The 22941-nt window shown below is 41.2% G+C and overlaps 1 protein-coding gene across 4 annotated transcripts in view; it reads left to right on the forward strand.

Annotated features, from left to right (window-relative positions):
* The window catches only part of ubr2 (ubiquitin protein ligase E3 component n-recognin 2), a 129934-nt gene that overhangs the window by 59036 nt on the left and 47957 nt on the right, over positions 1-22941 (forward strand). For all 4 annotated transcript variants that reach the window (XM_080200589.1, XM_080200591.1, XM_080200588.1 and 1 more), the window contains exons 16-25: positions 2457-2518; positions 11137-11247; positions 13434-13499; positions 14254-14376; positions 14563-14626; positions 14961-15085; positions 19605-19657; positions 19749-19851; positions 20807-20855; positions 22018-22172. In XM_080200589.1, the coding sequence (XP_080056715.1) occupies positions 2457-2518; positions 11137-11247; positions 13434-13499; positions 14254-14376; positions 14563-14626; positions 14961-15085; positions 19605-19657; positions 19749-19851; positions 20807-20855; positions 22018-22172 (911 nt within the window). The remainder of the gene's footprint in view (positions 1-2456; positions 2519-11136; positions 11248-13433; positions 13500-14253; positions 14377-14562; positions 14627-14960; positions 15086-19604; positions 19658-19748; positions 19852-20806; positions 20856-22017; positions 22173-22941) is intronic.

Below are 22941 nucleotides of genomic sequence, written 5' to 3' on the forward strand. Positions count from 1 at the left end.
ACGAACATGTTAGTCATTTTGGGTTGTTTTTCTGATTGATTAGCATTTTAAGATAAGTTTTATTGAAAAGAACTATGCCAGAAGATTTCCCTTTATAAAATAAAACTTTATTGCACATAAAACTTTGCGCATAAAAGAATCGACAGGGCGGCATGGTGACACAGTGGTTAACAGTGCTGCCTCACAGTGCCAGGGACCTGCGTTTGATTCCTGGCGTGGGTCGTGTGTGGAGTTTGCACATTATCCCTGTGTCTGTGTAGGTTTCCTCTGGGTGCTCCGGTTTCCTTCCACAATCCTAAAGTGTGCATGTTAGGTGAATTGGCGATGCTAAATTCTTCCTCAGTATACCTGAACAGGCACCAGAGTGTGGCAAACTACGGGATTTTCACAGTAACTTCATTGCAGTGTGAATGTAAGCCTACATGTGACTAATAAATAAATAAACTTTTAACTTTAAGCTGGACCAGGGCAAGCGCTGTTAACATCATAAAATGGTTTTTAAACTATATATGTTATGCACTTGGTTTACTTATTTTCCCAAGAATTATCTTAGAAGATACCTCAATGTTAAGATTATTTATTTATGGAGGGACCACCTATAAATGTGCCATGATCCTCTGGAAACTATATTTAAATCTCCTTCCACTCCAGCTGTTCTGGTACAACAGTGACACAACCAGAACCCAATATTTCCTTGATACAGTCTTTTAGGTAATGGATAGGCTTTGATTCATTTCCAATGTCTGGTCAGTTGTGATTCCAGGATATTGATGATGGGGGCTTGATAATACAGGTGCCAATGAATGTCAAAAGAAAGGCATCTGAACCTTCTTTGATGGCTTGTTGCTGTGAAGATTGGCCCTGATGAGCGTCAACATCTTCTAGTTAAATTTGATTTGATTTATTATTGTCACATGTATTAGTATACAGTGGAAAGTATTATTTCTTGTGTCCTATACAAACAAAGCGTACACACAGAAGGAAAGGAGATGATACCGAATGTAGTGTTACAGTCATAACTAGGGTGTAGAGAAAGATGAACTTAATATGCGGTAGGTCCATTCAAAACTCTGATGGCAACAGAGAAGATGATCTTGAGTCGTTTGGTATGCGTCCTCAGACTTTTGTCTTTTTCCTGATAGAAGGTGGAAGAGAGTATGTCCAGGGTCAACAGAGTCTTCAATTATACTAGCTGCTTTTCTGAGGCTGCGGGAAGTGTCGACAGAGTCAATGGATGGGAGGCTGGTTTGCATGAATTTCACAGTAACTTTGTTTCAGTGTTCATGTAAGCCTTACTTGTGACTAATAAATGAACTTTATTTTAGTGATGGACTTAACTTCATTTATGACCCTTTGTAGTTTTTTGCAGTTTTGGACAGAGCAGGAGCCTTACATCCGGAAAGAATGTTTTTTATGGTGCATCTGTAAAAATTGATGAGAGTGGTAGCAGAAATGTTAGATTTCCTTAGCCTCCTGAGAAAGTAGAGGTGTTGCTGGGCTTTCTTAACTATAGTGTTGGCAAGGAGGAACCAGGACAGGCTATTCGTGTCCGAGAAACTTGAAGCGTTTGACCATTTCCACTTTGTCCCCTGTTGATGTAGGCAGACATGTCCTCCACCAGGCTTCCTGAAATTGATGACTATCTTCTTAGTTTTGTTGACATTGAGGGAGAGATTATTGTTGTGTCACCAGTTCGCCAGATTCTCTTTTTCTGTCCTGTGCTCCATCTCATCATTCATAGATCATAGAACCCTACAGTGCAGAAAGAGGCCCTTCAGCCCATCGAGTCTGCACCGAACACAATCCCACCCAGGCTCTACCCTCATATCCCTACATATTTTACCCACCAATCCCTCTAACATATGCATCCCAGGACACTAAGGGGCAATTTTCTAGCATGGCCAGTCAACATAACCTGCACACCTTTGGATCGTTGCTTGAGATCCGACCCAAAATGGTGTCATTAGCAAACTTGAAAATAAAGTTGGAGGGGAATTTGGCCACACAATCATGGAGGTACACGAATATAGTAAGGGGCTGAGGACACAGCCTTATGGGACCCGGTGTTGAGAACGATCATGGAGGAGGTGGTTGTTGCTTATCCTTACTGATTGTGGTCTTTGAGTTAGGAAGTCAAGAATCCAGTCACATAGGGAAGAGCCTAGCATCAGGCCATGCCGGTTTGTAGCAATAATGGTATTGAAGGCTGAGCTGTAGTCAGTAAATAGGAGTTTAACATAGATGTCTTTGTTATCCAGGTGCTCCAGTGTTGAGTCAGTTCTGTAATATATGTGATGGTGAATTATATTGTTACATAATTTTTGTAGACAAAACTGGGACAGTTTTCAAAGCACTTGTTGAATCTTGAATCACTTGTTTTCATTAAAGCTCACAATTCAGCGAGATAGCTGTGGTCGAAGAAGAGTGATCAGGATTATTTCACTTTTTCTTTTCAGGTCTACATGTACTTTTAAGCAAAACTGGAGTGGCTTACAGGTTTCCAGAGTTGTTGCCCCTTGTGAGTATAATGTGTATTTTGATATTTAATAAAGTTCATTTTTAAGTTAACTGAAGAGATAACAGACCAAAACAAATTCTACACCTGGACATACATTAGTCATAGAATCAAAAAATAGTTACATGGCCATTCATGTCCTTGCTGACTCTCTGAAGGTGCACCTTCTCCCAGTTGCCCTATATGTTCTTCCTTTTCAGATAACTCAGCGCCCTCTTGAATGCCTTGATTGAACCTATCTCCGACCGCCTCAGGCAGTGCATTCCAGATCCCAACCATTCACTGTCTGAAGAAGTTTTTGTGTCACCTTTGCTTGTTTTGCCTGTTACTTATTGCCACCAATAGGAACAGTTTCTTCTTAGCTACTCTGTTCAGAGCTCTCATGATTTTTGAACACCTCTATCAAATCTCATTTCAAACATCTCTTTTATAAGGGAACAGTCCCAACTTTTCATTTGGCTAGGTAACTTAAGTTCTTCGTACCTGGACCGCTCTTGTGAATTTTTCTTGCACACGCTCTAATGCTTTCATACCCTTCTCAAAGTATGGTGTCCAAAACTGGATTTAACTTTCCAGTTAAGGCTGAACCAGTATTTTTTACAGCTTTAATATAACTTGCTTGTTTTTATATTCTGTACCTCAATTGATAAAGTCCAGCACGCCGTCTACTTTATCTAACCTGGTTCTCAATCTATGCTGCCGGCTTCAATTATTTATGCATGAATGCACCCAGGTACCTTTGCTCCTACACACTCTTTATAATTGTGCCCTTTATTTTGTATTGCCTCTCTGCTTTTTTCCTACCAAAATAAACACTTAAAAATTTTCTGCATTGAATTTCATCTGTTGCTCATCTGTCCATTCTAACATGTCTGTGTCCTATTGAAGTTCTACACTACCCTCCTCATGGTTTTTAATACTTCAAGTTTTTTTATTGTCTGCTAGTTTTGAAATTGTGTCCCGTACATCAAGGTCTAGATAAATATGTCTCAGGCAAAGCATGAGTTCTAACATCAACCTCAGGATTTTTCCACTACAGACCTTTTTCCAGTTTGCTAATCCATTAGCCATGATTCTGTTTGCAGTCACTCAGCAAATTTTGTATCCATGTTGCTACTTTGCCTTTTATTGCATGAGCTATAACTAAGTCTGTTGAGTGGCACTTTATCAGTTGTCTTTTGAAAGTCCACATATACCACATCAGCAGCTTTTGCCTGATCAATGCTCTTTGTTACCTCATCAAAAACAAGCAAGTGAGTTAAACAAGACTTGACCAGGAAAACAACTATGCTTTCCTTAATTAACTCTCATTTGTCCATTTTATTGATTAATTTTGTCCTAAATTCAGGTTTCTAGAAGCTTCCTCACCAATGAAGTTAAATTGACTAATGTAGTTGCTGGGTTTATTTTTAAGTCCTTTTCTGAACAAGGATGTAACATTTGCAATTGTCCAGTCATCTGACACCACCCTTGAGTCTAGCAAAACTGGAAAATTATGGCCAGTGTAATTTTACTTTCATTTCTTCCTGTATGCTAGAATGCATCTCATTCACTCTTGGTGCTTTATCATCTTCAAATACACTCAGCCTCCCTAATATCACCTCTTTATCCATTTTAGCCTTGTGTCTGAATTACCTCCTTTTTCACTATGATCTGTGCAACATCATCGTCCTTGGTAAAGACAGATACAAAGTATTCATTTAATGCTTCACTTGCATGTGTAAATTTCCTTTTTGTACTCTAAATTGCCTTGCTCCTTCTCTTGGCACTATTTTACAATTTACATGCCGAGAAAAGACTTTTGGATTCCCTTTTTTGTTAACCTCCACACTCTGCTCATGCTATCTCTTCTTTCATTTGCTTTTTACTCCCTGAACTTTTCAAATTAGTAATTTCAGATCTGTTTGGAGATGCTATCATTTTCCAGAATTTGAAACTTGATCTTTTTAATTCTTTTAAGTTGATTGTTTCCAGATTTTTAACCTTCTTCCCTGGGATAAACCAAAATAAGTGATATTCTTTGACTTTAACAATAAGTCTGTACATTGAAGTATCTTTTTCTAAAGCGATGTTTGAAATTAATTAATGATGGATGTTTAGCCCATGCTTTTCTAATGAGCAGTGCACCAGGTACTAGCTGTGTAAAACCCAATGGGAAAATTGCTGTTCAGCACCAAGGAGCAGAGCCCATGCCAAAATGTATTTTCCTTTCCCCTTCCATCCACAGAGATGCCAAGACCAGCTGTAATCTCTTGGTGCTGCTAAGTTTAATTATTTTAGTACAAACTGGTCTTCTCAGTGGGTTGTTGTTGTTGCTCATGTACCTTCACACCCATACCGGTTTTTACCCTTTGGAGAATAGCGGGAGAAGTGGGGGAAGGAATTCAGAGCTTATTATCAGCCTGTTGAACGTGTTGAATACTCCTGCTGTGGACAACAATTCCTGCTGTTTAACTCAAAGATGTAGAGATATCAGAGAAGGGCATATAGAGTCACACACAGTTTACAGAATCTGCATCTTTAAGACTTGAATAGCAGGTTAGCTGGAAAGACTTGCATTCTAATGCAAGTCTAAGGCTGGCTAGGGTGAACGTTGGACCCTTAGAGGATGAGAGGGGGACTTAGTGGTAGGGGATGGGGAAATGGCTGAGGCCTTGAATAACTTTTTTGTTTTGGTCTTCACGGAGGAGGACGTGAATAATTTGCCGGGTGTTAGTGATGGAAAGGTGGTAGGGCTGGAGGGTCTCAATGACATTATTGTTACTAGAGAGGCGGTGCTCGACAGACTGGAGGGACTGATTGTGGACAAGTCCCCAGGACCGGATGGAATGCATCCGAGGGTTCTGAAAGAAATGGCGGAGGTGATAGTGGATGCCTTGGTGGTTATTTTCCAAATGTCGCTGGATTCCGGGGAAGTGCCATAAGATTGGAAAACGGCTAATGTTACGCCATTGTTTAAGAAGGGTGGCAGGCAAAAGGCAGGGAATTATAGGCCGGTTAGTTTAACGTCTGTTGTAGATAAAATGTTAGAATCCGTCATCAAGGAGGAAATAGCGAGGCATCTTGAGGGGAATTGCTTGATAGAGCAGACGCAGCACGGTTTCGTTAAGGGGAAGTCGTGTCTGAAAAATTTATTGGAGTTCTATGAGGATGTGTCTAGGGCAGTGGATAGAGGAGAGCCGGTGGATGTGGTCTTTCTTGATTTTCAGAAGGCGTTTGACAAGGTACCTCACAAGAGGTTATTGCAGAAGGTAAGGGGGCATAGAGTTGGGGGTAGGGTGTTAGCGTGGATAGAGGATTGGCTGTCAAATAGAAGGCAGAGAGTGGGGGTCAATGGGTGCTATTCGGATTGGCGGTTGGTGACTAGTGGAGTGCCCCAGGGGTCGGTGCTGGGGCCTCAGCTATTTACCATTTATATAGATGATCTGGAGGAGGGAACCGAGTGTAGGGTGTCGAAATTTGCTGATGACACCAAGATTGGGGGAACGGCAAATTGTGTGGAGGGTGTGGAGAGTCTGCAGAAGGATCTAGATAGGCTGGGTGAATGGGCCCGGAGCTGGCAAATGGAATTTAATGTTGGCAAGTGCGAGGTGGTCCACTTTGGTAGGAATAATGGTAGGAAGGACTATTACTTACGTGGCGAAAAACTGCAGCATGCGACAGTGCAGAGGGACCTCGGGGTCCTTGTGCATGAGTCGCAGAAACCCAGCTTGCAGGTGCAGCAGGTGGTCAGGAAGGCTAGTGGGATGTTGGCCTTCATAGCGAGGGGGATTGAATATAAAAGTAGGGAGGTCTTGCTGCAGCTGTATAGGGCACTGGTGAGGCCGCAGCTGGAGTACTGTGTGCAGTTTTGGTTGCCGCACTTACGCAAGGATATTTTGGCCTTGGAGGGAGTACAGAGGAGGTTTACTAGGCTGATGCCGGAGTTGAGGGGGTTGAGCTGTGAGGAGAGGCTGAATAAACTAGGCTTGTACTCGTTAGAGTTTAGAAGAATGAGGGGAGATCTCATTGAGACATATAAGATGATGAATGGGATGGATAGGATAGAGGTGGAGAGACTCTTCCCGCTCAGAAAGGACAGTAGGACTAGGGGGCACAGCCTCGAAATAAAGTGGGGGGGCGCTGTTTAGAACAGAGTTGAGGAGGAACTTCTTCACTCAAAGGGTGGTGAATCTCTGGAATTCTCTGCCCGTTGAAGTGGTGGAGGCTGCCTCGCTAAATATTTTTAAGACGCGGGTTACATAAGAACATAAGAAATAGGAGCAGGAGTAGGCCATCTAGCCCTTCGAGCCTGCCCCGCCATTCAATAAGATCATGGCTGATCTGTCGTGGCTCAGTTCCACTTTCCCACCCTCTCCCCATAACCCTTAATCCCCTCTCTTATCAAAAACCCATCAACCCGCGTCTTAAAAATATTTAGCGAGGCAGCCTCCACCACTTCAACGGGCAGAGAATTCCAGAGATTCACCACCCTTTGAGTGAAGAAGTTCCTCCTCAACTCCGTTCTAAACCGCCCCCCCTTTATCTTGAGGCTGTGCCCCCTAGTCCTACTGTCCTGTCTGAGCGGGAAGAGTCTCTCCACCTCTATCCTATCCATCCCATTCATCATCTTATACGTCTCAATGAGATCTCCCCTCATTCTTCTAAACTCTAACGAGTACAAGCCTAGTTTATTCAGCCTCTCCTCATAGCTCAACCCCCTCAACTCTGGTATCAGCCTAGTAAACCTCCTCTGCACTCCCTCCAAGGCCAAAATATCTTTGCGCAGGTGTGGCGCCCAAAACTGCAGACAGTACTCCAGCTGCGGCCTCACCAATGCCCTATACAGCTGCAGCAAGACCTCCCTACTTTTATATTCAATCCCCCTCGCTATGAAGGCCAGCATCCCATTCGCCTTCCTGACCACCTGCTGCACCTGCAAGTTGGGTTTTTGCGACACACGCGCAAGGACCCCGAGGTCCCTCTGCACCGTCGCCTGCTGCAGTTTTTCGCCACGTAGGTAGTAGTCCTTCCTACCATTCTTCCTACCAAAGTGGACCACCTCACACTTGCCAACATTAAATTCCATTTGCCATTTCCTGGCCCATTCGCCCAGCCTATCTAGATCCTTCTGCAGACTCTCCACACCCTCCGCACAATTTGCCGTTCCCCCAATCTTGGTGTCATCAGCAAATTTCGACACCCTACACTCGGTTCCCTCCTCCAGATCATCTATATAAATGGTAAAAAGCTGAGGCCCCAGCACCGACCCCTGGGGCACTCCAGTAGTCACCATCCGCCAATCCGAATAGCACCCATTGACCCCCACTCTCTGCCTCCTATTTGACAACCAATCCTCTATCCACACTAACACCCTACCCCCAACTCCATGTCCCCTTACCTTCTGCAATAACCTCTTGTGAAGTACTTTGTCAAATGCCTTCTGAAAATCCAGAAAGACCACATCCACCGCCCTAGACACATCCTCATAGAACTCCAGTAAATTTGTCAGACACGACTTCCCTTTAATGAAACCGTGCTGCGTCTGCTCTATCAAGCAATTCCCTTCAAGATGCCTCGCAATTTCCTCCTTAATGACGGATTCTAACATTTTACCTACCACAGACATTAAACTAACCGGCCTATAATTCCCCGCCTTTTGCCTGGCACCCTTCTTAAACAACGGCGTAACATTAGCCGTTTTCCAATCTTCCGGCACTTCCCCGGAATCCAGCGACGTCTGGAAAATAACCACCAAGGCATCCAGTATCACCTCCGCCATTTCTTTCAGAACCCTCGGATGCATTCCATCCGGTCCTGGGGACTTGTCCACAATCAGCCCCTCCAGTCTGTCGAGCACCGCCTCTCTAGTAACAATAATGTCATTGAGACCCTCCAGTCCTACCACCTTTCCATCGCTAACACCCGGCAAATTATTCACGTCCTCCTCCGTGAAGACAGAAACAAAAAATTTATTCAATACCTTAGCTATATCCCCATCCCCTACCACTAGGTCCCCTTTCTCATCCTCTAAAGGATCAACTTTCACCCTAGCCAGCCTCTTCCTTTTTATATATTTATAAAAACTCTTGCTATCCTTTTTTATATTAAGCGCTAGCCCAGCTTCATAGTTTCTCCTACCCTCCTTTATCAACTTTGTCAATCTTTGTTGACATTTAAACCTCTCCCAATCCTCTTCTCGCCCACTACTCTTAGGTACTCTAAACGCCTCCGCTTTTAATTTAACACTTTCCTTCACCTCCTTCGTTATCCACGGCTTATTATGTCTCCTCCTACGGTCCTTTTTGACCATCGGAATAAATTTCTGCTGAGCACCAAGAAAGATCTCCTTAAAGATCCTCCACTGCTCCTCAGCAGACCCTCCCTCCAACGCGCTCCCCCAGTCAACATTCGCCAATTCTTCTCTCATCCTACCGTACTCCCCGCTATTCAAACAAAGGACGCGCGTCCGGGAACCCACTTTCTCCTCCTCCATCTGCACCAGAAACTCCACCATACAATGATCACTCTCTCCAAGAGGATCCTTCACCGCAAGGTCCCTGATTCTACCCGCCTCATTACATAGCACCAGATCCAAGATAGCTCGCTCCCTCGTCGGCCCCAACACACACTGTTCAAGGAAATTATCCCTGCAGCATTCCAAGAACTCCTCCTCGAGCCCACCGCGTCCAACATGGGTCGACCAATCAATATGCAGATTGAAATCCCCCCATAACTACGGCTGTCCCATTCCTGCACGCCGCACTTATTTGCGCGTTAACAGCCCGCCCCACCTCCAGATCATTATTGGGGGCCTATAGACGACACCCACCAGCGTCTTCCTCCCTTTGCTGTTCCTAATCTCCACCCACAACGATTCCACTTTCTGCTCTTTGGCTCCGATATCATCCCTTGCTACCACCTTGATGCTATCCTTAATCAGCAGAGCTACGCCACCCCCTCTTTCCTCCTGCCTATCCTTCCTAAACACTTGATACCCCTGGACATTCAGCTGCCAGTCCCTGTCACCTTGCAGCCACGTCTCTGTAATGGCCACCAGATCGTAACCATTTGTGTCGATCTGCGCCACCAGCTCATCCACTTTATTCCGAATGCTTCGTGCATTCAGATAAAGCGCTTTCATCCCAGCCTTCACCTGGACCCTATTTGCCGTAACGCCACCAACCATACTCACACCAGCACTCTGGTCCCAGCACGGTTCACACCAACCCCATCCCGCCCGAACAGGTCCCACCTACCCCAATACTGGTGCCAATGCCCCATAAATTCAAACATGATGGGTTTTTGATAAGCGAGGGGATTAAGGGTTATGGGGAGAGGGCAGGAATGTGGAACTGAGCCACGACAGATCAGCCATGATCTTATTGAATGGCGGGGCAGGCTCGAAGGGCTAGATGGCCTACTCCTGCACCTATTTCTTACGTTCTAATCAGTTTTCTGTAAACTGTGTGTGACTCTATATGCCCTTCTCTGATCAGAACCTTCCATACACCTGACAAAGGAACACCGTTTCCAAAAGCTTGTGGGATTACTATCAAATAAACTGGTTGGACTATAACCTGATGTTGTGATACCTTCTTACTGTATTTAACTCAAACCCAGAGCTTCTGGCCGCAGTGGTAGGGGCGCTACCACTGTGCCACATGGCCTCCTACTCTCAATAGATATGCATTAGCTACTCAGAGGCGCCCATCTAAGTTCATGGGGACCTGTCAAGATTCTTTTGGTGCATATTTTATTATATATATGACAGAGTTTTGTGTGTGAATCAGATGTGCAAAAATAGCAGTGCAAACTTTCATTGTTGTTGTTCTGGTTTGAAATTAATCTGATAACAGTTTTGAAATACATTTTGGCTGTTGAGCAACTCAGTATTAATTTTAGGTTGCCAATGGTTGAGCATGTAACAATATGATAACTGTTGAACAGTGTCTGTGACTCCAGTTAATTTTTGAGCTTTGCTGCCCATAATGGGCTATGAATTGCTTGATTTAAAGTTGGAAGGGGAGACAAGCTGGGAATTGTCGTGTCCTACAGGTACGTTGTCCTATTAGTCAACTTAGCAAAGCTCCTGAAGTTGGGATGTTTTCTCCATTCAAATTCTCCCACTTTCCCAATAATGTAACGGTTGGAAGCAACTATTAGCTGATAGCTATATGAGCCAGAACAAACGTAATGCATTTCTAAATCATCTTGTTTTGTCTTATGAGCCTTAGTACTAAAATGGGGAAGGCTTTTGCCCACATTTCTTCAAAATACCTTTAGATTTTGTGTACTAATTTTCCCTGAAAACATAGCTATGTTACAGATCCCAGTACATGTGAGGTAAATAATTATCCACTTGTTTGAGGCTATAAAGGGATCTTGAATGACACAGAAATTTAGTCTTTGATGCTTTCTGTTTTGTGCAGCTCCCTAGGACAGGTTGAACACCAAAGCTGATATTCCTGTATGGACAAAATAAAATGGTACAAGTTGGATTCTCAGCCTATTGTAGTGTATTTGTTTTGCTTTACTTGAATCAGCAGAAATCTGTATATGCTTATTCTTCAGCTGTCATTTAATACTTGATCATTTATTTGTACTTCAGTAGCTGACCTTTTTAAACCAATTGTCCACAGAGCGAATTGAGCCCACCATTGTTAATAGAACATCCTCTTCACTGCATGGTACTGTGTGCACAAGTACATGCTGGAATGTGGAGGAGAAATGGATTCTCCCTAGTTAATCAGGTAAATGTTGATTGTAACATTATTTAGATTGTAATTTCCGGTACCATACGTAGAATATTTTGCAATCATACGTAGAATATTTTGTAATGGCTACTTATATTTCAGCTGCACAATAATAAGCATGTTTCAACTTTTATATTTAACTGATATGATAAATACAGTTATACTAATGTCATAAATGCACTTGCCGTATCAAGCTATTTGCATAATAGCTGCATTTTTTAAAAAACTGCCTTGGCTGCTTTCCAAGAACAGAAAAGCAGAATATTTTTAAAACGGCATCAAACTTCTAAATGTTGGTGTTCTGAGGGGCTGGGGGTACTCAAATAAGTCAGCATGTGGGTAGAACAAGAAATTAGGAAAGCAAATGGCATGTTGGCCATTATTGCAATGGGATCGGAGTACATGAATAAAGAATTTTTGCCTCAATTGCGTGGAGCTTTGGTAAGACCACACCTGGAACACAGCAACTTTGGTCTCCATATTTATGAAGAATATACTTGAACTGGATTGGAGGCAGTGCAATGAAGATTCACTGGATTGGTCCCTGGGATAAGACAGAGTAAATTGAATCTATATTCTCTGGAGTTTGGAAGAATGAGAGATTACTTAATTGAACCATTCAGAGTTAGGAAGGTGCATAACAGGTTAGAAACAGACATTGCTTCTCCTATTTGGGTAATCTAAAAAAAGACATAGTTTAAGGATCAAGAGTTGTTCAGGAAAGAGATGAGGAGAAATTTCTTCACTCAAAGAGTTGTGAATCTTTGTAATTCTCTGCTCCACAGGGTTGAGGATACTCGATCATTGAATGCACTTGAAGCTGAGGTAGTTCTGGTTTTTTAGGGAATCAAAGGATATGAGGAGTAGGTGGGAAAGTGGTGTTGAAACCCCAAATGAGCCATGATCATATTGACTAGTGGTGCAAGCTTGAGGGGCTGTATGGTTTTCTGCTACTCTTTGTTATGTTCTGAGGATCGTTCTGCTAACAAACTTTCCTTGGATCTCTAAGCAAAGAAACATTCTTACTGGAGAAAAACTATTTGCTATAACATCTAAAAGTGTTTACACATTTCAGAATCTTCTGTTAGCACTTCACGTTTAACAGCATATGCTGCATCAGATTACTTTATTTTCAATCTTTATTCTCCTTGAAAACTTCATAACTAGAAGTACCTCTGTGGTCTACATGGATGCATTATTGTCACAAACTTATGAAGTGTAACACTGCACCTAAATTTATATCCATGGCAGAAATGCAATACTGTTGTGAAATAATGGTTTGCAAGTTTAATTCGATGAATGACACTGCAAAAGTGCCTCGCCACTGTTGCAGATTACTGAAGTTGTTCCTGATCATTGAATAATGATCAGCTGAAAGTTTAAAAGCTAATGGAAAGATCGATCACTGAAAAGAAATCAGGGTGAATTTCAGAGGTTTGTGATTTACCTTTTGAGTTCGTCCCAGGAAAACTGAATGAACTTAAAACATTTTGTTAGAAATGGCAGTTCCTGGGAGAGGTTAAAAGTAGCACTGAGTTCATAAGACTAGTCTTCATAAGCTATAGTATTAGGTTTGTGTTGTTTAGTTTGTTTAAATTTTTTATATGAAATAAAATTTGCTTTACCTTTTTAGAAAGTGGAATTTTGTGTAGTTCTGTCAATTCATGATTGGGTATTTAAATATTAATGGTGCCCAACAGAATAATAACTGTCTTTTTACAAATGAACATAACAGGTGGTTTATTTCGAAGAAGCTGCGTTTTCTACTGTTCTAGTGTTACAAATTCATATCACTAGCATGACTAATTTATTCACTTCAATTCAATGCAAAAAATAATTAGCTTAGATAGAAGCTTATCAACATGAGAGCGTCTTCAATTATTTTCCATGTCCCCTTCAAGAAATAAGTATTCAGGTACCATGTTATGCAATATGTGATTTCTGTGGTAATGTTTCTCCTATGGCATTGAAACAGTAGGTGCATTTTAATATGACAGTGGTCATAGATTCCTACTGTGCAGTTAAAGATTTTAAATGTTTTTATAGATATGGACCTTTGAAAGAAATAGTGTGTTTCCTAAATAAAGAACAAAATCCTTTTCATTGGCATCGATATGGAAATGCTATTTGAGTCATCAAACCAAAATATTGCCAAATATTTAACTTTTTTTGTTCTCCTCCAGATCTATTATTATCACAACGTGAAATGCAGAGTTGAAATGTATGATAAAGATTTAATAATGCTCCAGGTAAGAAACTTCATCCCAGCTGAAGTATGCACACTTGTTGTACAAAGATGGAAGCATTCAAACAGTTATGCTTTGAGATTGCATCTCCAAAAATAGGTTGATTGGCCATGCTGAATTGACCCTCGTGTCAAGGAGATTAACAGGATAAATGAGGGTGATGGAAAAGGGGCCTGGGCGTGACAGTGGTCAGCACAGATTCGATGGGCTGAATGGCTCTTTCTGTTCTATAGGGATTCTATCTTTGATCTTGTGTAGTTATTTGGAAAGAACTTAGGTTTCATCAGTAACTGAAATGGAATCATTTAAGGTCATGAATCGCATCTAATGGTTGGTGGCACTAACTTTTTGTATTACTGAGATGGTTTGTACCAACGCGCACCATTCAAACAGCTTTCCTGATCTGCAAAGGATGATTTGAATGGTTTTGCTTGCCTGTGATCCAAGAAACTGATCTTTCCTCTATTTTAAATGTCAAAGATGGATTCTTTTTATTGTGCTGCTTTCAGAGACATCTTCACAAACCATTTCTGTTCTTAATATACGTAACCTTGGGCAGTAGTGTTATTTTCTCAGCTCCTGTACTAATTTTTTGAATAGCATGCTAAACGTAACATTAGTTCCCATTTATTCTATGATACTGTTACATATAAATGCATTTGATTTATACTACACATGCATACCTGGAGTTTTTTAATGATATTAATGGGTGTTGTAAAATTATTGAAAATTACATGATAAATTTTGTATTTTTCAGGCAGGAGCTTCAATGATGGATCCAAACCATTTTCTCATGATTATGCTTTGTCGATTTGAGTTGTACCACATATTTAATAGCCCTGACTATGGCAAGTGGTTTAATGCTGAGCACACCAACAAGGTGAAGTGGGAAAGTCTTGTTTTCCAAAAGAAGTCTGAGATCATTGTATTTCTTTTCAAAGTTTGAATTTGTTCAAAGTGTAAAAGTCAGAATAAGGCTGTTTCCCAAAGAAATTTGCAATATTACATTGGAAGTTTATAGATGAGACTAATTGTTCTGCATTCTCCATAAACTTTACATGTACAGGATGTTCTTCAACAAAACAATACTCTGATAGAGGAAATGCTTCATCTGATCATGATGGTAGTTGGTAAGGCACAGATTTTTTTCAAATCACTGTTTTCTCAAATTTGGCATGATATGTTGTCTGTTTAATCAGCCTTACATCATTAATGATAGAAGGGATAATCTGGAGGTGATCACTGACTGCCCCTGCATAACTTCTGTTAGATAAGATGACATTAGTGAATATTGAGCAGAATGCTTGCATGTTTACTCTTGGGGAATGCTATCTGGTGTGAAATAGCTAAGTAGGGTTTTGCAACAGAAAGAAAATGAGTTTAGTGCCTAGCATTGAAATGTGCATGTTTTTTGTTGCAGTTTTGGCCTCTTGAACTTGCATTGTGTTTTTCTTTGCCTCTCAGGAGAAAGATATACTGCTGGAGTGGGTCATGTGTCTGCTGAGGATGAACTCAAACGTGAAATTATTCATCAGCTTTGTATAAGACCAATGGCACACAGTGAACTGGTTAAAGCATTGCCTGAAGATGTGAGTGTAATTTTTACCCAGTAGTTGATAATATTGACCATACTGTGCATTAACTCGGCCCAACATTCTTTCTTCTTTCTGGGATGATATTGAAAAGATATTGAAAGTGTTCTGTTGTTTTGGTGCTAAACAATGCAACTAACATCATTCCATGAACAACTCCTGTCGTTGACTTTTGGTTTTTGTTTACCAGTTTTCCTTCCAAATTCTCCCTGTTCTTCTTCGTTATACTGTAGCATTAAATTTTTCGTATTCAACTGTAGCGGCAGTAACAAATCAGTGACACTCAATTCTCAGGTATTCCACATATAAGCATATTTTGCATGGCTACTGTATACCACTGAAGAATGGGAGCCCAGATTTGTTGCTCCAGATGCGAGCCAGAAGTCACTGACACCAGGTGTTTCATCCCACTGCTACTGTGCTGTGTGCTTTTGATGCTACGCGAATCATTCTGCAATGATCCATTTAGTATATACAATCATCATATTTCCAAACCATATTAAATTGAAACTCATTGTTTAGGCAAGAGTAGGGAACTATTTGCTTTATTTTTTTTTCTAAAATATCTTAAAAGCTTTTAAACTTAAAGGGTTTAGTCATGGCAGGAGAGCTCCAAAGCTGTAGTTGGGTTGTGTTTCATATGGGAGGCTGGACAAGTTTCCAGTGCCCAGGGCCAGCATATGTGCAGGAAATCTGTCCGACAGTAGCTCCTAGAAGCTTGAATTTCAGATCTGGAACAGAGGCTGGGGATACTGTGGAGCGTCCATGACTCTGAGAGCATTGTGGATAGCATATTTAGGGAGGTGGTCACATCGCAGCTGAAGGGACGAGGATGGAAGGGAGTGGGTGACCACCAGGCAATCCAAATGATGTAGGCTGGTAGTTAAGTAGTCCCCTGGGGTCTTGCTCACAAATTGGTATTCCATTTTGGAGGCTGATTTGGAAGGTGTTAGTTCCTCCAGGGAGTGTAGATAGGCTAAGCTTGCTGTCAACATGACTCTACGAAGGTATGTTGCCTCCCTGGTGCACGAGTCCAGGATGTCACTGAATGGCAGTTGGGCATTCTGAAGGGGAGAGTGATGAGGCAGAGGTCATGGTACCAATGACACAGATAAAAAGAGGGATGAGGTCTTGCATCAAGAATTCAGGGAGTTGGGCAGTAGACCGAAAAGACGTCTTAGGTTGTAATCTCGGGATTACTCCCAGTGCCACATGCTAGCGAGCACAGAAACAGGAGGATTGTGTAGATGCATGGCTTAAGAGTTCGTGCAGGAGAGAGGGCTTTAGATTCCTGGATCACAGGGCCATTTCAGGGGAAGCTGGGACCTGTACAAACTGGCTGGTCTACATCTGAATCAGTATGGGGCCAACATCCTTGTGGGATGTTTTGTTAGTGCTGTTGGGAGGAGTTTAAACTAATTTGGCAGTGGGAGGGGACACAGACTTAGCAAAATAAGGGCACGGAATCATACAGCAAACAAACAAATCAAAGGGAGTGCAGCTGTATTATGTTACAAAGGAGTGAGGCCAGGCTGCATGGCTTCAATTTTAATGCCAAGATATTGCAGGTAAAGTTGAGTTGAGGGCAATAATTGACATGTGGTAGTAGCATCACAGAGACATGGTTGAAGGAAGGACAGGATTGGCAACTCAACATTCAGGATATACAATCTTCAGGGGAGAAGGTAAAAGAGGAGGAGGCATGCATTATTCATTAAGGAGTCAGTTACTGCAGGAAAAAGAGATGATATATTGGAGGGGGCATCAAATGAAGCTTTGTGGGTAGAGCTTAGGAATAAAAAGAAATAGGCATTGTTCGATATTTATTATGGACCCCCAGATAGTGCGATATTGAGGAACAAATATATGCTCAGTTTGTGGAGATGTGTAAAAACAATAAAAATAGAATTACTATATTAGGTGGTTTCAACTTTCCCAATATATTTATATTGGGATATACTTCATGTTAAGGGCTTGGAAGGAGTAGATTTCTTGAAATGTGTACAGGAGAACTTTTTAAATCAAAACATGGAGGTTCTAGCAAGGAAGGGAGCTGTGTTGGACCTGAATCAGGGGAATGAAGTTGGACAGATGGTTGAACTAGTGGTGGGGGAGCATTTTTAGTGATAGTGATCATAACATGGCACAATTTAAGCTTGTTATGGACAAGAAAATAGTCAAACTGCAAAATTGGGGAAGAGTGGATTTTAGTAACATCAGACAGGATCTGGCCAAGGTGTACTGGGAGCAGCTACTAGCGGGACAACCTACAGAAGAGCAGTTTGAGGGCACTCAAAAAGGAAATAGGAAGGTTGCAAGCCCAGCATGTTTCCTCTAGAGTGATAGGTATGAATAACAAGCCTATGGAGCCATGGATGACCAGAGATATTTAGGATACAATGAGAAGGAACAGAAAGGCTTTTAAAAAGTAGAAGGGGAACAATTCAGTGGAGGCATTAGTGAGATATTGAAAGTGCAAGGTGGAGCTCAAGAAAGCAATTAAAAATGCAGAGAAGAAATATGAACAAGTTCTGGCTGATAAAAGTAGGGAAAATCCCAAGATATTCTATAAGTGTGTAAATAGGAACAGGATAACCAGGGAAAGAGTAGGGCCCATTAGGGATGTAGGGGGCAATCTGTGGATAGTGCCAGATGACATTGGTAGAGTGTTGAATGAATACTTCACATCCATCTTCACCAAGAGAATGAGGATGATGGTATGCAATTCAGGCTGAGAGACTGAGGCCCTTGAGCAAATTGAGTGAATCGGGAAGGACAAGGTATTGGAGGTGTTTGCAGCCTTAAAAGTGGATAAATCTTCAGAGCCAGACGATTTGTGCCAAGGCTGCTGTGGGAGGCAAGGGAGGAGATTGCAGGGGCTCTGACCCAAATTTTCAATTCCTTTCTAGCCACAGAGGACACATCAGATGATTGGAGAACAGCTAATGTAGTTCTGCTATTTAAGAAGGGTTGTTGTGATAAACTAGGAAACTACGAACCAATGAGTCTCATATCAGTGGTAGGGAAAGTATTAGAGAAACTTCTGAAGGGGAGCATCAGAGACCATGGGGACCACTTGGAGAGGCAAAGCTTGATCATGGATCATCAGCACGGCTGCATCAGAGAAAAGTCATGCCTAACAAATTTGTTTGAATTTTTTTGAGGAGGCGGTCAAGTGTATAGACGAGGTTAGATGACATAGTTTATATGGATTTCAGTAAAGCTTTTGACAATGTCCCACATGGGAGTCTTGTAAAGAAGATAAATTCACATGGGATGCAGGGTAATTTGATAATTCATTTCAAAATTGGCTCAGTTGTAGGAGAGAGGGTGATGACAGAAGGCTGCTTTAGTGATGAGAAGCCAGTGTCCAGTGGGATACCACACAGATCTGTGTTGGGCCCCTTCATTATTTATCATTTACAAAGATGACATTGATGACTCTTTGGGGGGTAGGATTAGTAAGTTTGCGGATGACGTTAAGATTGGCCAGGTGGTTAACAGTGAGGCGGAGTGTCTTGGGCTCCAAAAATATATTGATGGAACAGACAGATAAGTGGTAAATGGAATTTAACCCTGAAAAGTGTGAGGTGATTCACTTTGGAAGGAGTAATTTGACAGGGAAGTACTCAATGAATGGTCGGTCACTAGAAATCTCTGACGAACCAAGGGACCTTGTGTATTCGTCCACTGGTCTCTGAAAGCAGAAGGGCATGTTAGTCGGGTGATGAAAAAGACATATAACACACTTGCCTTTATCAATCGAACCATAGATTACAAAAGCAGGGAAGTCATGTTGGAATCGTATAGAACTTTGGTGAAACCACAGCTCAAGTACTGTATGCAGTTCTGGTCGCCATATCATTGGAAGAATGTAAGTGCACTGGAGGGGGTGCAGGGGAGATTTGCCAGGATACTGCCTGGGATGGAACATTTAAGTTACAAAGAGAAGTTGGATAAGCTTGGGTTGTTTTCATTGGAGCAGAAAAGACTGAGGGGCGATGTGATGGAGGTGTACAAAATGATGAGAGATATGGACGGAGTGAGGGACAGGAGATTCAAGGGGAATGTAGGGAAAACTTTTTTTACCCAGAGGGTGGTGACGGCCTGGAATGCACTGCCTGGGAGGGTGGTGAAGGTAGGGTGTCTCACATCCTTTCAAAAAAAGTACCTGGCTGAGCACTTGGCAAAATATAACATTCAGGGCTACGGGCTAAGTGCTGGCAGATAGGATGAGGCGGGAGTTCAGGTGTTTCCACGTGGACTCGATGGGCTGAAGGGCCTCTTCTGAGCTGTATAATTTAATATTGAATCTTTCCAAAATATATAAGATAACCACACGCAAGAGTATTTGAGGTATGGATTTGTCTCTTTTTATGCTGCCAAATGAAATTGTGCAGATTCAGAAACTCAGCGGGTAAAACATGTTAACCTAATCCCAATACAATCTATTGCCCTTGTTTTTGTTTTTTTCTTAATCAGTTCTACATATTCTGCTGATTCTTTTTTCTCTTAGGAGAACAAAGAGACTGGGATGGAAAAGGTTATTGAATCAGTAGCTTCTTTTAAGTAAGTATAGAACTTTAAGTGAAATACTGCATTAGTTGGATAGACCTTGCATGTCCACTGGCACGTTAATTCCTTTATTTTTCCATCACAGGAAGCCAGGTTTAACAGGAAGAGGGCTTTATGAACTAAAACCTGAATGCACCAAGGAATTTAATGTTTTCTTCTACCATTATTCTCGGGCTGATCAATCTAAGGTAAATTATAGTTAAACAAAAATTAAGGTTTGATATTGAGTACACACTTTATCTGTGCTTGAATATTATATGCTAATTGATGGTATTAAGTTGTGTAAGTTAAATATTGTCTTGAATACTAAATCCAAAATAGGAACATGAAAGGGGAAAAGACAAAGATCGAAGCCTGTACTTCTCATCACAAGCAATTTCCCTCTTCTAACTCATGCATCCTGTCCACATCTCAAACTCGAAGAAAGTTTTTTTTGCCATTTATTGGCTTTTGTAACTTTTAATATTAATTGTCCCTTCCTCTGAAAACACAGCATTTTTGGGACCTATTGATGACAAACTGCAGCTAGTCAGTTGCAAACAGGCATCTTTTCAAATCTTGGATATTTGCAGCAGAAATGTGAAGTTCTGTGACTCAATTGTCTCAGGAAGTAAAAGGCTATAACTTTGTAGTGTCCACTTTGGAACTGTTTGCTGACGTTGCCTGTCAGTTATTTTTGCTGACTACTTAATGGTCTCTGGGGACTAAGAGAAAATGGCCATATTTTTGAAAATGTGCAGTGTCAGAAAAGAGTTGGCAAGAGTTGCTGAACACAAAGAGAATCCTTTCTTTGTATGTCCTTGTTCCTCACTGCCCATTCCATCATTTATGCACTACCACCACTCTTTCCCTTCCTTCCCAATGTCTAATTATCCCATCGCTTTCTAATCTGCTTACTTGAATAGCGAATTTGTTGACCTCTTATGTACAGTAGCAGTTTGATTAATATTCCAGATTTTGTCTCTCTTGAGACACCTTCACAAACAACTTCTTCAACACATAGAAAGCATACTTATTCAAGTTTTCACATTTTCTTTAAATATTTTGTGAAGGTTTGAAAAGCTTTTTCAACAATAACCTTTCTCGCAAAACAATGCAATAACTAAAAGTCATTTCATATTAATGAGTTTTAATTTTCTTTAGGCTGAAGAAGCCCAAAGAAAGTTAAGGAAGCAGAATGGAGAAGACACTGGTATGTTAGACGTTCTTCGCTTTTTACATTTCTAATTTGGAAGTGGTCTGCTCTCATCATTGCCAATCAATCTGGCTCTGTGGCTCCATTATTTTTATATCTCTTCGGTTTGTGCATCACTTCAATTCACTGTATTCCATATTTGACAATTCAGAATTGTTAACATGTCAAATTAGATGCAATATCAGCTTGGGTATTCCACATTCTTTCCAATGGATCACAGGATTAAGAGAAATGAATGTTGACATATTTAGCTTGTTAACAGATTAATATATCATTTTGCAAATTGCACAACTAAACTGCAATTTGAATTGCAGGCATAACCAACAAGGTGTAATGATTTTCAGTTGTGTGTACAGACATACACTTGCACCATACCATTACTCACTTCAGTCAAGACAGTGAAGTAATTTTAACAAACGCTTTCTGGTGATGATGTCAGTTGGAAGGAAAAATGGAGAGTGAGCAGTTTATCCAACAGTTACGTGAAATGAGATATTCAATGCAACATAGATTTTCTGAAAAACAACAAATGCTGGGAAAGCTCAGTTCTGGCAGCATCTTTAGGGAGAGAAATAGAGTTAATGTTTCGAGCCTGAATGACTGTGAAGAAGAGTCAGATGGATTCAAAACATTATCTGTTTCTCTTTCCACAGATGCTGCCGGACCTGCTGAGCCTTTCCAGCATTTTCTGTTTTTTGTTCAGATTTCCAGCAACCGCAGTATATTGCTTTTATTATAAATTTGCTGAAGAATGCCTCCGGATTGACGTTCCATGGCTTTTTGCACTGTTGAGTGTGGCTGCTCGGTTGTATGGTTGTTTTGTTTATTTGAAGGACAGAACAGGGTTTAAAAAAAATCTTCAGTGACGATGATATTTGATTAATGAAGTAGAGCTTGCTGAGTATGTACTTGTGTTCTAAATCCTTCTAATTTGTTGCTCAGGATTCAGTGCAAGTGTTCCTCATGTTCAAACTGAGAAACACAAGCCCCTGATTGCCTCAGGTTTGAACTGAGAACCTTTGTCAAGATGGATGCTGAGGTTGTAAATCATGTTCAAGGATGGAGAATTCGATGTGAATACCTTAATATGTTCAATACAAAGAATAGAAATTTGAGCCTTCATGCAATTACGATATTCATAAATAGTTCTTTATTTCAGCCCTTCCACCTCCTGTACTTCCTCATTTTTGTCCACTGTTTGCCAGCCTGGTAAACATCCTTCAGTCAGATGTTTATGTGTATATCCTGAGAACGGTGTTGCAGTGGGTTGTGGAACCAAATGGACATGCTTGGACTGAGAGTATGCTACAAAGGGTAAGCTTTACCAATTTCTCTATGTTCCAAAGTCAGATGTATTCACTGTTTAGAATTTATCTGGTAGTCTCTTCAAAACAGCAAAAAATATGCACTTGTTAAGTTAGGTCTTTGTTTTGAGGTAACAAAATGGAGGGAAATCATTTGACTTCTCTAAAATAATGTCTTCCTGCATTAAAACGTCAGGTATGGTGTTGGAATAAATAGAATTTCACATCAAAGGAGCTGAATATCATGTTTGAAATGAAAGGAAGAGGTAGGAAATTTTCCAAAAAGCACTGTCGCAATCATGAGAATCGTTGTTAGAAAGATTTTCATGATAACTTTGATTTTTATATTTCCTTTTCATCTATTGAACTTTGTTACCCTCTCATCGAAAATGGAATTGCATTTTAATCTGCTATCATAGAATCTGTATGATGCAGAAGGAGGCCATTTGGCCCATCGAGTCAGCACTGTCTCTCCGACAGAGTACACCATAAGACCCTATCCCTGTAATGCCGCATGTTTATCCCGCTAATTTGAAACAATTTAGCATGCCTATTCCACCTAATCTGCAAATCATTGGACTGTGGGAAGAAACTGGAAACCCAGGGGAAACCCACGCAGACATCAGAAGAACATGCAAGCTCCACACAGACAGTCACCCAAGACTGAAGTCGAACCCAGCTATGCTGGCCACTGTGCCATCATGCTGCTCCTAAATATTTTAAAACTGTCTCTGACCTTTAATGTTGTTATCATAAACAAAATAGCTATAAGATTATGA

The sequence above is a fragment of the Carcharhinus amblyrhynchos genome, chromosome 12 (genome assembly GCF_965287045.1).
Source record: "Carcharhinus amblyrhynchos chromosome 12, sCarAmb.v2.hapA, whole genome shotgun sequence".
Taxonomy (NCBI): Eukaryota; Metazoa; Chordata; class Chondrichthyes; order Carcharhiniformes; family Carcharhinidae; genus Carcharhinus; species Carcharhinus amblyrhynchos.